Here is a 13,631-nt window from a genome sequence, read left to right as displayed (position 1 = left end):
TCCTGGGCCCTGGCCATTTGGCTCAGTGGTTAGAGAGTCGGCCCATGGACCAGAGTCGCGGGTTAGATTCTGGTCAAGGGCACATACCTCTGTTGCAGTTCAGTCATGTGGGTGGCAACCAATCTATGTGTCTCGTATCAATGTTTCTCTCTCCCTCTATCTGAAGATAAATGGAAAAATATCCTGGGGTGAGGATTTAAAAAAAAAAAGTCTATTCTATGTGAAACAAGTTGTGGAACCTTGCACTAAACAACTAGACTGTATTCTTTTTTTTGTTCAGATAGAGTGGGAGGGAGAGAGAAGAAGAGAGAGAGAGAAACATCGACGTGAAAGGGACACATCGAGTGGCTGCCACCCACACAACCAACCAGGGCCGGGGACAAACTGCAACCGAGGTACGTGCCCTTAGCGGGAACCGAACCCAGGTCTCTCTGGACCACAGGCCGACGCTCTAACCACTGAGCAAAACCGGCCAGGGCTAGACTGTATTCTTCAGAAGGTCACTGCAGATAAGCTAGGGACTGGTTCAGATTGATAGCCAAACAATGTGGGATCTTGACTGAATCATGGATTTTTAAAAAGCGTTTTGAAGTACATTTTGGGGACAACTGGGGAAATCTGTATATTGGAGAATATTGTATCTTGGTTAAATTTCTTTGTATGCTCAGTTGGAGCGTTGTCCTGTACACCAAAAGGTTGTGGGTTTGTTTCCCAGTCAGGACACATACCTAAGTTGTGGGTTCAACCCCAGGTTGGGGCGTGTATGGGAAGCAGCCGATCAATGTTTTTCTCTCTCTCCCTCCCTTCCTTTCTCTCTAGGAATCAATAGGAACATATCCTCAAGTGAGGATTTTTTTTTTTTAATTATTATTCTTTTATCCTCACCCGAGGACATTTTTCCATTTTTTGTTCAGGTAGAGTGGGAGGGAGAGAGAGAAACAGAGAGAGAGAGAGAGAGAGAGAGAGAGAGAGAGAGAGAAACATCGACGTGAAAGGGACACATCGAGTGGCTGCCACCCACACAACCCAACCAGGGCCGGGGACAAACTGCAACCGAGGTACGTGCCCTTAGCGGGAACCGAACCTGGGTCTCAGGACCGCAGGCCGACGCTCTAACCGCTGAGCCAAACCGGCCAGGGCTCAAGTGAGGATTTAAAACAAAAATTTCTTTGGTGAGATAATGGTATTGTGGTTATGTGGGAGAATGTTCTTAGAGGATGTGTGTAAAGTATTAAAGGTGTTATCTGCAACTTTCTTTTTTTTCTTTATTGATTTTAGAAAGAGAGGAAGGGAGAGGGAGAGAGAAACATCAATGAGAGAGAACATTGATTGGCTGCCTCCTGCATGCCCCCTACTGGGGATTGGGCCCACAACCTGGGCATGTGTCCTGACTGGGAATTGAACTGGCAACCTCTTGGTGCACGGGTCAATACTCAACCACTGAGCCACACTGGCTGGGTGCAATTTATTTCAAATAATTCAGGCCGGAAGAAAATAAGGTAGAAAGGAGATGGATGGAAGCCAAACATCTCTAAATGTACCTTGTTTCATACTTTTTTCTTTTGAATTTTTTTGAGAGTATTTGACCCAAAACTGCTAATTGCCAGGAAGCAAGATCTCAAATGCATCTGTTTGATACTTGACTGTGGAAACGTATGATAATTTTAAAAAGTGAGAAAAAGGAAAAAGAAAGAAATCCCTAAAAATTCAAAACAACCTGAAATAAATGATCCTAATTCTGTATCAAGTTGGTAACACAATTGTTTCAGACAAGAATTCTGTCAGGTGATGTTAAAACACAGTAGTTTTAATTGATGCCTCCAGTGGTACATAGATCCTAACAGAAAAAGAACGTCAATGAAATTTAAAACTAAATTTAATAGCCTTTATTGTTCATAATAATACTGGTGTTTTTACTTTGAAAAAATATATGGCTTAAAATTTTTAGACTCTACATTATCTTATTTTGAAATTATATAGCGCTGGCCGTGTAGCTCATTTGGTTTAGAGCATCATCCCAATACACTGAGATTGCAGGTTCAATCCCCCCAACCCACGGTCAAGGCATATACAAGAATCAACCAATGGATACACAAATAAGTGGAACAACAAACAGCTATCTCTCTCTCCCCTCCTTTTTCTAAAATCAATAAAATTAAAAATAAATAAGTAAATTATATATTTAGACTAAAGCAAATAAGTAGCTTTGCTAATGTTACTGGAAACCAAGATTTTTAATGTAAATAAAGAGATACATATATAAAATCAAAGAAGTGAATACCTCATAATCTTTCATTTGAATTGCAAATATCAGATTGAACATTCATGAGTCTTTCTAGAAATATATATATTTCCTAGCTAAATCCACAGAAAAGGTCTAAATATAATAACAACCCAGTAACAGTGAGCAACCCTAGTTCCCAGACTGGTCTCTAAACACTATTTCTGACTAGAAGGAAGCCCGGTTCCTTGGAGAAATAGCTGATTTCCAGGAAATGTACAAAATAAGTATGGGGTGTCTGTTCCAGAAAGCAAGGAAGACCTCCAAGACTACTGGAATTGAGTCAAAAGAACTCAGGAGGCAATCCGAAGGGGCTGCCACTTGCCAAAGATATTAAGCAGCAATAAGAATGACTGCAATGATTTGAAGCACATCAAATATGTTTGAAAATGTAAGTTTAAATGGACACATACACACATTCATTGGTCACCTTTGAAATGTGCTGGGAACCAACTCGTTTGGAATTTGTTTTTTCATAAAATAGGGAAAGAGTCAAGCATGTTCTCTTTTATGAACAAGTAACCAAATTCCTGATGAGTAGGAAATTTATTTGAAATTATGTGAAAGAATCACTAATAATTGCAAAGAGAAGATAAAATTCAAGAACCACTATTTTCATTACATTAATGAAGTAATAGATATAGATAATGATGGTCAAGGGTTGCTAAAACTATTAGTGGAAAAGTTGATTGGGCTTCATAAAACAGATGCCACAGAATGACACTGCTAATCAATCTTCGCATCACCAAAAAAAGGACAACCAGACATGTGCTGATGGGATACACTGCAACAGCATTACCTAAGAAGTATTTCACCAAATTAAACCTAACAAATCAAGCTTCTAGCTGTTACTATAGGGAAAGGGAGGGAGCACTGAAGAACAAGTGAAACAATGTACTGTAATTAGTTAAATTCAAATTATGAAACATCCTGTAGGACAACTGATTCGATTTCTTTAACAAATAGAAGGCCAAAAGTGAGACGGGGGATTGAGGGGGGAGGAGAAAGAGGGGGGAAAGGCAGGAGAGAGGAAATGTATAGATTTTAAACGACAAGACTTTAAGAGCTGGAACAATTTGAGCAACAAAATTAAGTAGTGTTGAATTACAACCCAAAATATAATAGATCCATAAGTCCATACTGATATGATTTAAAAAGTAAAAGGCAGAGAATAGGCAAATCCCATGTACAGAAGAATCCCAAATAATTTATGCAGATATTCCACTCCCCACCCCTTAAGTGTGGGCTGGGAATGAATAATGACTTCGTTCCAAAGAGCATGTAAAGGGAGTTGGGTTTTTGTTTATGTTTTAAGTAACATTATAGTGAAGAAACCTGACGAATGCTACCTTAGCCAAGAGATCAAAGTTAACATGAACAGTGGTCAGTCATGTTGATAGTATGTATCCTTGATATGATATGGTGAGAATTGCACTTTACTTCTATGGTCTTTTCCAAAACAACAACAAAACATAAACCCAGCCTAATGATGAGAAAAACGTCAGAAAGATCTCAAATGAGGGAGATTCTACAAAATACCTAACCAGTACTCCTCAAAACTACTGAAGTCATGAAAAACAAATTGTGCAGAGCAGAGAAACTGACTAAAACATAACTAAATGTAAGGTGGTATCCTGTTTAGAATGCTCCAACAGAAAAGAGAGATTAGGTAAACACTAAGGAAATATGAATAAAGTATGAACTCTCGCTAATAACAATGTTTTAAAAAGGCTTCCTATTCTTACCACATCCCTAGCACAGAAACAAAAGCCAGTATTTTAACAAAGCATTTATTTGTGCTGACTCAAGACTGAAAACTTCAAGAAACCAGGTAGCCAATAAAATTGTTTTAACAACAACAACAAAAAAGACCAGCCAACCAACCAACCAAATGCAATGTGTGTGTCTTATTTGGATCCTGATTTTACAATACTATTGTATAAAGACATTTTGAGGCAGAGAAAATTGAACACAGTCTGGGAGAAATTAATTTTCTTGGGTTTGGATTTTTTTTCAATAGTCTTTATCTGTTAGCGAAATATCATGAAGCATGAATTGGCAGATGGCTGATTTAATGTACTTCAGCAAAAAAAAAATTTTTTTTAATAAGAGAAATATAAATGAAACAAGAAAGGTGGAATAGTAGTAATTGTGGAGAAGTAGGGGAAGTTATATTATTCTGTTACAAATTGTTTAAAATATTTATAATAAAACATTTTGAGGGCTACCAAAAATGGAGGGGTCAGCTGTGTCAGAAGGACACAGACCAAACTTACACACGTGACCTTCTGAGTTGACGCTCTTGACTACCGTCTAGGCCTTTACATGCACTATTCGTCCTACCCAGAACATCTCTTCCCGTTTTCATCTAGCAAAAGCCTTCAGCTGGCATATCCTCCAGGAAGCGTCTCCTCTGAGCTTCCCACATAACGTCCCTCGTCTTTCTGGGAATCACTGTCTGGTACCTTGTCTGTCTACCCCAGATTAGGAGCTCACGGTCCCCAGCTGCCTCCAGCCTCGCCCAGTCCCAGGCTGATGCGGGTTTAAGTGTTTTAAAACTTCCGGAACGGGTCTCGCAGCGGCCCCGGAGGGGCCTCCGAACTTTCCCAAGTTCTCAAAAGTCCAGTTTGCACTTTAGGGACAGACCAACTCACTTTCGAGCGATCTCATTTGCCTGTGTCCCCGGGAAGGCCCCACCGCCCCTCTTAGCTGCACTCTCACATACTCAGATTCTTCCATTGGCTCGTTTCCCAGCACTCTGATTGGCCCATACTCTTCCTTGGCTGGGTCTTCCGGGTGTAGCCAGATTCTCACTGGCCCTCGCTCTAAAGACTGGCGTATGACGTCATGCACCAGCGCGTGTTGCTTTCGCTTACACGTCATCCGCGGGCGCCGACATTGACGACGCCAGAGAGTAGACAGCGAAACCGGTGGAGGCCAAGCGGTAGTAGCGGCGACAGCGAAGGCAGCAGCGATGGCTGGGGCGGGGCCGGCCCCGGGACTCCCGGGTGCAGTGGTCCCGGGCGCTGGCGCCGGCATTCCGGGCAAGAGCGGCGAAGAACGTCTGAAGGAGATGGAGGCGGAGATGGCCCTGTAAGGCCCGAGACACGGCGGGATAAAAGCTGCCCCAGAGCCAGGGCCGCCGAACCCTGGAGCCTCCAGGCTACGATAGACCCGATATATGGTTCTATCATGGGGAAATGGGGCCTTCGGGATTGTGGGGGCAAGAGTAAGGAGAGGTTGGTAGGGTTGAAGGCGCTGTCTTGATATAGCTAGCATTCCAGAATTGATGCAAAGTCCTGAGCTGTGGTGTCATGCTCCCCCAGGTTTGAGCAGGAAGTTCTGGGGGCTCCAGTAACAGGAATCCCAACTGCAATGCCTGCAGTGCCCACGGTAGAAACGATGCAGGTCCCAGCAGCTCCTGTGATCCGCCCAATTATCGCGACCAACACATACCAGCAGGTACGTCTGAACTATGGCATCTAAGCCAGAGAACACAATGCCTGTGTTTGTATACAGAGAACTAAAGACATGTTTGCTTGTTGATTAATTTGCATGACAAATATTTTATGTGCCAGGCACTAGGGAAACAGTAATGACTAAGGCAGACAATATTTCTGCCCTTTGAGAGTGTATATTCTAGAGCATTATTGTTTAATAGAACTTCTTGCAATGATGGAAATGTATCTATTTAAAATATGAGTTAAATAGTGCCCCAATCTCATTAGTCATATTTAAGTGCTTAATAGCTAGCAATATGTGTCTACTGGAGAGACAAGTAAAAAGAAAACAATTAGCCTGAGCCAGTTTGGCTCCGCGGTTAGAGCGTTGGCCTGCTGATCGAAGTGTATCGGGTTTGATTCCCAGTCAAGGGTAGGTACCTGGGTTGCAGGTTCCATCTTGGCCCTTGTTGGGATTGTGCTGGAGGCAACCAATCAATGTGTCTCTTTCACATCAGTGTTTCTAGCTTCCTTTCACCTTCCCTCCCTCCCACTGTCTCTAAAAATTGGAAAAATATCCTCGGGTAAGGATTAATGAAAAAAGGAAAACTAAATGAAACTTCTTCTTTCTGTCAACAAATAATTATTGGGTGCTAGGCACTGTGCTAGGAATTAGACATATATAGCAGAGAATAATATAGAACAACAATCACTACCTTTTTGGAGTTTACATTTTACTTGGGAGAGACAAGTCAAAGTACAGTTAGAAGGACAGAGGATTATCGGTGCAGTCAGGGAAGGCCTAGCTGAGGAGGTGACATTTAAGCAAAGATATAAAGGACATAATGGAGGGAACCATGCAGATATATGGAGGAAGAGCATTTACAGTAGAGAGAACTGCTGGTGCAAAGGCCGTGAAGCAGGTGCGTACCTGACATGTTCAAGGAACAGCAGGGAGAACAGTGTGGCTGGAGTGGAGTGAGCACTGGAGAGGGTAGGAGGAGATGAGGACAGAGACACCAGATTTGGTAGTGCTTTGTGGGCCACCATAAGGTCCTTATTTTTCACTCTGAGATGGGACCACTGAGGGATTTTGAGCAGAGGGGTGATATGGTCCAACTTAGATGTTAACCAGGTTGCTCTGGCTGTGTTTGGAGAACAGACTGTAGGGCAAGACCAGAATCAAGGAGACTGAGGAAGAGGCTACTGTAGTGATCAAGGCAAGAGACAGCAGTGGCTTGGACTGGGGTGGTGACATTGGAGATGGTTAAGACAGGCTGGACATAATTTTAGATAGTGCTAAGTGCTATGGGGCAGATAAAGCAGCATGATAGTGAGAAAAGTTGCTGCTAAAGATGAGCTAAGGAGAGCTTTAGCTAGTGTGATCCCAAAACCTCCCTGAAAAGTGCCCTAAGTTAAAAGTGCCCTTTTAACTAAGCCCTAAAGGTTGAGAGACAACCAACCCCACACACAGTGCAAAGAATGAAACCCTTAGCATTCAGGCTGAGCCAGCCAGTGCAGTTTGGGAGCACTGAGTCAGGCCCCTTACCCCAATCTCCTTCCCAACAGGTCCAACAGACTCTGGAGGCCCGGGCAGCTGCTGCAGCTACAGTGGTTTCTCCCATGGTGGGTGGCCCTCCTTTTGTGGGCCCAGGTAAGTAAGGAGTGATGGGGTGAGGGAGCCAAGGGATTAAGCAGGGTGGTAAGAAAAGATGCCCAGGACTCTTCTCCTACCATCCTTTTCTCTCTCTCTCTCTCTCTCGCAACAGTTGGCTTTGGCCCTGGTGATCGGAGTCACCTGGACAGTCCAGAGGCTCGAGAAGCCATGTTTTTACGGCGAGCAGGTAGGTCTGGGGCCAGGAAACCCACATTTAACCAAGCACTATTCCAGCTACTTCAGCCTCTTGCCTGATTCATTCCTCTTATCTCACCCTGTTCATTTCACCCTCACCTTGATGTTGTCATCTTCCTAAAACACAAACCTGATTCTGTGTTTCAAGTCATTTTGGCCTTAATAAGGCTTAATTTGATCATTGCAAACCAACCTCCTGTCACTCCTAATTCTTACCCTTTGCTGTGTTTCTTCATAGCACATAACACCTTATAACAACCTGTACAATTTACTTATTATCTTTTGCTTCCTCTAAAATATAAGCTCTGTGAGGGACAGAAGTCTTGGTGTCTGCCACATAGTAAGCATTACATGCTATCTGTTGATAAGATGAACAAACCATCAAACAAGCACCAAGCTGTTCACCTGGCAGTCAGAACCCTACATTTCCTGGCCCCTTGCAGGAAGACATCCCCACTTCATCCCCTGAAGCCTTAAATATTGCTGAGATGTGCCTGCGATGCTCATGTTGAAGTTCTCTCCCCTGCTCACTGACGCCCAACTGTAACCTTCTAAAACCTATCAACTAAACCAAAATGAAACTAACGAAAGTCAACCAAATCTCTCCTTTTCACTGACCATTCTTTCTTTTTGTTGTTGAGGTGAACATTATACACATAGTCAGTTTTTGTGGTATTACTTATGTGTATGAAAAGGATATGTGTTCTCTAAAGTTCTGGTACAATTTCTATTAGATCAGACGTGTTACTTAAATCCTGTTGTACTTTTTTTATCTGGTATCTGAGAAATTTTAACATTTCTTACTCTTTAGTATTGTTTTTTTTTGTTTTGTTTTTTTTTATTTTTTTATCCTCACCCGAGGATATTTTTCCATTTTTTGTACAGATAGAGTGGGAAGGAGAGAGAGGAAGGGAAGAGAGAGAGAAACATCGACGTGAAGGGACACATCGAGTGGCTGCCACCCGCACGACCAACCAGGGCCGGGGACAAACTGCAACCGAAGTACGTGCCCTTAGCGGGAACCGAACCCGGGTCTCTCCGGACCGCAGGCCGAAGCTCTAACCGCTGAGCCAAACTGGCCAGGGCTTTAGTATTGTTTTGATTAAAATGCAAATTAGACCTAGTGACCCTGCCCAACTTCCAACCCTTCTGTGACTCCTTGGTGCCCTCAGGAGGACATTCATGGCTCAGCCAATAAGGCGATTGGATGCCTTCTGACCTCTCCATGTTCTCCAACCCCGACTTCTTCTATTACAATTATATGAAACTGAAAAGGGGGAAAGATTTTGTTTTAAAAGGTTCTCCTTTGCCAGTACTTTTCCCACTCGTCTTTTGCCTCACTCTTCATTATCCTTTGGGTTTCAGCTCCCAGGTCCCTTTCTTCAGGAAACCTCTCGTCCCCCTGGATAGGTCAGAGGGCTCCTCTGGGCTTCCCCTTCATAGCCCCAATCACCTGCCCGGACTTTCCCCCGTCCTGGCCCTAATCATTCTGGGCTGTCACTCTCTGGTAATGGGTTTATTCCCTGCTACTCTGAACCAGGAGCTCCCTAAGAGCCCTTGGTCTGTTGGTGTGTCCCTGCCATCGCCCAGGTCAGGGACAGGCACAGAGGAGATCCTCAGTGATAAGTTTCTGCTGAATGAACAAATGGAAAGACCCCTGCATCTCCCAGAAGGCCCCCCACACTCTTCTCCGGGATTTTTTGGATGCTGAGAATACCCTACCCACACACACACCTTGCCCCAAGTGCCCTGGTCCCCCATGACACACACCCCCATCTCTCTCTCCCACAGCTGTGGCCCCCCAGAGGGCCCCTATCCTGCGTCCGGCCTTCGTCCCCCATGTGCTTCAGAGAGCAGGTGAGGGGCAAGGGTCGTCATCTCTGCCAGATAAACACCCCCCAAGCCCTCTAACTCCCCCACTAACACCCTGACAGATTCTGCTCTTTCTTCTGCAGCAGGAGGTCCTCGCCCTATGGCCCTGCGGCCCCCTCACCAAGCCCTCGTGGGCCCCCCTCTGCCTGGGCCCCCTGGACCACCTATGATGCTACCACCAATGGCTCGGGCCCCAGGGCCCCCCCTGGGCTCCATGGCTGCTCTGAGGCCTCCCCTGGTGAGTGGACAGGGAGCGGATGGTCAGAGGTGCAGTGTGTGGGGAGATCCTTGATCCCGGCCTGATAGACTGTGTTTAAGTCTGCCTTTTTCCTGGCTTTTCATGTCTCTACCTTCTCTGTCTCTCCTCATGTTTCGATGGTCAAATCTCTGTTTTTCTTCCTTTTTTGAGAAAAGTTTAGAGAGAAACATAGGCCGTGAGTGTATTTCTGTCTCTATATCTCCATTTTTCCTTCAGTCGTCCCTCTCTGTTTTTTTCTTTTTTTTATAATTTTTTCTTTATTGATTTTAGAGAGAGAGGAAGGGGGAGGGAGAGAGAGAGAAACATCAATGAGAGAGAACATCTATTGGCCGCCTCCTGCATGCCCCCCACTGGGAATCGGGCCTCCTGCATGCCCCCCACTGGGAATCGGGCCCACAACCTGGGCATGTGCTCCGACCGGGAATTGAACCAGCGACCTCTTGGTGCATGGGTCAACGCTCAACCACTGAGCCACACCGGCTGGGCTGTTTTTCTTTTCTTGATGTCTTTCTTTGTCCTTGTGTCTGTGTCTCTGACTGTGTTTCTCTGTCCCTGTGTCTATCTCTGCCTCTGCCTAGAGATTCCTTTCTCTGTCTAGAGATCTCTTGCCTGCTCTCTGGCCCCCAGGTCCTTGCTTTGTTCTACAGGATTGGAATGGATCTGAACCTTGAGCTGACCCCCTCATCCCCCCCCCTTTTCCCACAGGAAGAACCAGCAACACCTCGAGAGCTGGGCCTAGGCCTGGGCTTGGGCCTGAAAGAGAAGGAGGAGGCAGTGGTGGCGGCAGCGGCCGGGCTGGAGGATGCCAGCACAGCTGTAGCTGTGGGGGCAGGAGGCGCCCCAGCTGGCCCTGCTGTCATTGGGCCCAGCCTACCGCTGGCCCTGGCCATGCCTTTGCCTGAGCCAGAGCCCCTGCCCCTCCCTCTGGAAGTTGTACGAGGCCTGCTGCCCCCACTACGCATTCCTGAGCTCCTGTCCTTGCGTCCACGACCCCGGCCCCCACGGCCGGAGCCACCCCCTGGCCTCATGGCTCTTGAGGTAAGCAAGGAGCACTCCAGTGGGGGATACAAAGGACTGGGAGGGCCGACATGCACCCCCACACACAGAAACACATGTAGTCCTCTATCGATGGAGGTGAGAGGGGCTGGGAAGACATGGGGGAGAGGGTGGCATACACACATACTACCCCACACCCACGAGCACATCTAGTCTTTTAATTATGGAGGCAGGAGGACCTGGGGGAAAAGAGGTAGGAGGGGGGCAGATGGGTCCAAAAGACTCCAACTCCAAGCCTTTGCTCCCCTTTCTTCTGCAGGTTCCAGAGCCACTGGGTGAGGACAAAAAGAAAGGAAAGCCAGAGAAATTGAAACGCTGCATTCGCACAGCAGCTGGGAGCAGCTGGGAAGACCCCAGCCTGCTGGAGTGGGATGCAGGTAGGTGGGCCAAAGTCCAAGGTCAGGCATTGCTCAGCCAAAGGCAAGCCAGGCTCTGTTCCTTGGGGCAGAAACACAGAAGGAGAACCAGGTAACTCCACAACTGCCTCCTCTCTGTAGGGCAGGCACTGTTGTTAGCACAGCTCATGGAGGACTAGGCTGTGGCTCCCCAGCCACTGAACAGAACTTGGCGGAGGTGATTGGCACCTAGGACCTTCTGGCCTCTGTTTTATTCATGAGGGGCCTGGCTTGCTAAAGGTAAAAGAACAGTCTTTTTTCTCCCAACTTCTTTTGAAAAATGTTAAACACTGAATTGCACAGTGAACAGCCATATATCCACCATCTAGATTTAGCAATTAATATTTTGCTATATTTATCTGTGAGTGTGTGTGTGTGTGTGTGTGTGTGTGTGTGTGTTTTCGGGGTGGGGTTGCTTAGTCATTTGAAACAAGTCATAAATTATCACTTTGCTCCTAAATACCTCAGTATTCATCTAAGAAAAGCAACATTCTCTTTCACGTCATAACACCATTAACACATCTAAGAAAATTAACAATAATTCTGTGGTATCTCATGTTCCATTTATATTCACATTTACTCAGTTCTCCCCTAAACTATCTGTTAGAGCCATTTCCCCCCAAATCAGGATACATGCAGCTTTATGCCTCTAGATTATATTTTAATGATAATGGTCTCCCTCCCACTGCCTTATCTTGTGTATAATAGTTATATGAAGTGCCCAGTTGTCTTGTAGAATGTCTCACCCTCTGAGTTTGTCAGATTATTTTCTCCTAAGTTGGCCTAACTTGTCCTCAGAGTGTCCTTAATTACCACAAGAACCATGGGGCAACCCCAGTTGTAGCTGAGGAGAGGTACCTGCCTCCCATCCCAGTCCATGATTTCTGCCTCTTCTCCTGGGAGCATCGACCACCCAGGCCAGGGCCGTGGCATCATGGGTCCAGATGTGGCCAGTACAGGATGTAGACCCTAGTTTTATCACATTGGGCGAGTCACTTAGCCTTTCCAATCTCATTTCCCTCATCTCCAACAGGGAGATAATACTAGTGTGTGCTTTGTGGGGAAGATAATACTAGTGTGTGCTTTGTGGGGAAAGGATTTTTTGGGTGTAGTATGCTCAGCTGAGGCTCAGGCCCAGCCCAGGGGATATGCCCGGAAATGGCTTCTCAGGTCAGCCTTGGAGAAGGATCGGGCGATGTGTTCAGGTTTCAGGGACTCAGGCAGGACAGAATTAGGAGCTTCGTTGTGGGAATGGGTAAGATGGCCGTAGGGTGAGGAAGAGGAGTGCAGTTCATTAAAAGTAAGAGCTCTAGAGCCAGATGCCTGAGTTCTTGTCCCAGCTCTGCCACTTCCTGGTTGAGTAACTTTGGGCAGGTGACTTGACCTCCCTGTGCCTCAGTGTTAAAGGGTTGTTGGGAGTGCCAGGTGTGTTAAAACCTCGTGAGTGCTTAGCACAGAGCTTAATACGGGATAAATACCATACAGGTATTGGCTGTTATTACTAAGGGGACCGTGGGCAGAGACTGCTGGAGATGCTGAGGGAGGATGGCTGGGGGTGGGTGCCTCCAGAGAAGGTGGGGCTCTTTAAATAAGGCAGACACTGGGTCAGGCATCTGCATCCTCTGACCTCTCTCTCCCAACCCCAGATGACTTCCGGATCTTCTGTGGAGATCTGGGCAATGAGGTGAACGATGACATCTTGGCCCGCGCCTTCAGCCGCTTCCCATCCTTCCTTAAGGCTAAGGTGATCCGCGACAAGCGCACAGGCAAAACCAAGGGCTACGGCTTCGTTAGCTTTAAGGACCCCAGCGACTATGTGCGCGCCATGCGTGAGATGAATGGTGGGTGAGGCCTCTCCTAGGGACAGTGGGTGTGACAGGCATCTAAACCCGACTCCAAAGCTGACCTTGAACCCTCCATCTCCGCAGGGAAGTACGTGGGCTCGCGCCCCATCAAGCTGCGCAAGAGCATGTGGAAGGACCGGAACCTGGACGTGGTGCGCAAGAAGCAGAAAGAGAAGAAGAAGCTGGGCCTGAGATAGGGTCTGTGGCTGGGCACCCGCTCCCACCAAGCCGGGCGCTGGCTCCTCCCCGCAGTTCTCTTTGGAAAACCCTCCGCTGTCCACTCACCCATTCTCCTCAAAACCAGTGTCAATAAATTTTTGTTCATTTCCATTCCTGGCTGGGCTTTGAAGCACTCTTTGGGGTGCAGAGCTTGGCATCCCCCCCACCTGGGAATAGTGGGGAGCCTTGAAAGTTGACCCAGACAGAAATGCAGACGGGGATTTTTCAGTTCCTCCTGAGTGCCCATGGCACCTTCTGGAAACCTCTTAAGTGCACACAGTGCAGCCTGTTCCACAGAAGAGGAAGCTGAGGCTCATGGCAGGGCTGAAGCCAAGCTAAGGCTCAGACCCACGCTCTCCTGACCAGCCAGTGTTCTCAGCACATGGTAGGGAGTCTTCTGGGCCCTGCCCTTC

At 46.6% G+C, this 13,631-nt stretch overlaps 1 protein-coding gene across 2 annotated transcripts; it reads left to right on the top strand.

The window, feature by feature from the left end:
* Positions 1 to 5,145: 5,145 nt before the first annotated feature.
* RBM42 (RNA binding motif protein 42) lies at positions 5,146 to 13,329 on the top strand. 2 transcript variants are annotated; one of them, XM_036274683.1, is made up of 10 exons: positions 5,146 to 5,374; positions 5,608 to 5,743; positions 7,291 to 7,375; positions 7,491 to 7,565; positions 9,365 to 9,430; positions 9,508 to 9,683; positions 10,410 to 10,742; positions 11,020 to 11,137; positions 12,802 to 12,996; positions 13,084 to 13,329. In XM_036274683.1, exons 1-10 carry the CDS (start codon positions 5,256 to 5,258, stop codon positions 13,194 to 13,196), a joined length of 1,416 nt encoding a protein of 471 aa, XP_036130576.1. In that variant the 5' UTR covers positions 5,146 to 5,255; the 3' UTR covers positions 13,197 to 13,329. The 2 variants fall into 2 exon arrangements, with proteins under 2 accessions (XP_036130576.1, XP_036130577.1); XM_036274684.1 differs by lacking the exon at positions 9,365 to 9,430 and having other exon boundaries at positions 9,529 to 9,683.
* The last annotated feature ends 302 nt before the right edge of the window (positions 13,330 to 13,631 follow it).

This window comes from Molossus molossus, unplaced genomic scaffold (assembly GCF_014108415.1).
Source record: "Molossus molossus isolate mMolMol1 unplaced genomic scaffold, mMolMol1.p scaffold_m16_p_21, whole genome shotgun sequence".
Taxonomy (NCBI): domain Eukaryota; kingdom Metazoa; phylum Chordata; class Mammalia; order Chiroptera; family Molossidae; genus Molossus; species Molossus molossus.
Note: the sequence above shows the minus strand (reverse complement) of the source record. Positions and strands in the feature narration are given on the sequence as shown.

Bases quoted from the DNA above. Each gene is read 5' to 3' on its own strand.
- RBM42 (XM_036274683.1), top strand. From the start codon at position 5,256: ATGGCTGGGGCGGGGCCGGCCCCGGGACTCCCGGGTGCAGTGGTCCCG. The intron at 7,376-7,490 runs GTAAGTAAGGAG...CTCTCGCAACAG, and splicing joins CCCTCCTTTTGTGGGCCCAG to TTGGCTTTGGCCCTGGTGAT. The intron at 7,566-9,364 runs GTAGGTCTGGGG...TCTCTCCCACAG, and splicing joins CATGTTTTTACGGCGAGCAG to CTGTGGCCCCCCAGAGGGCC.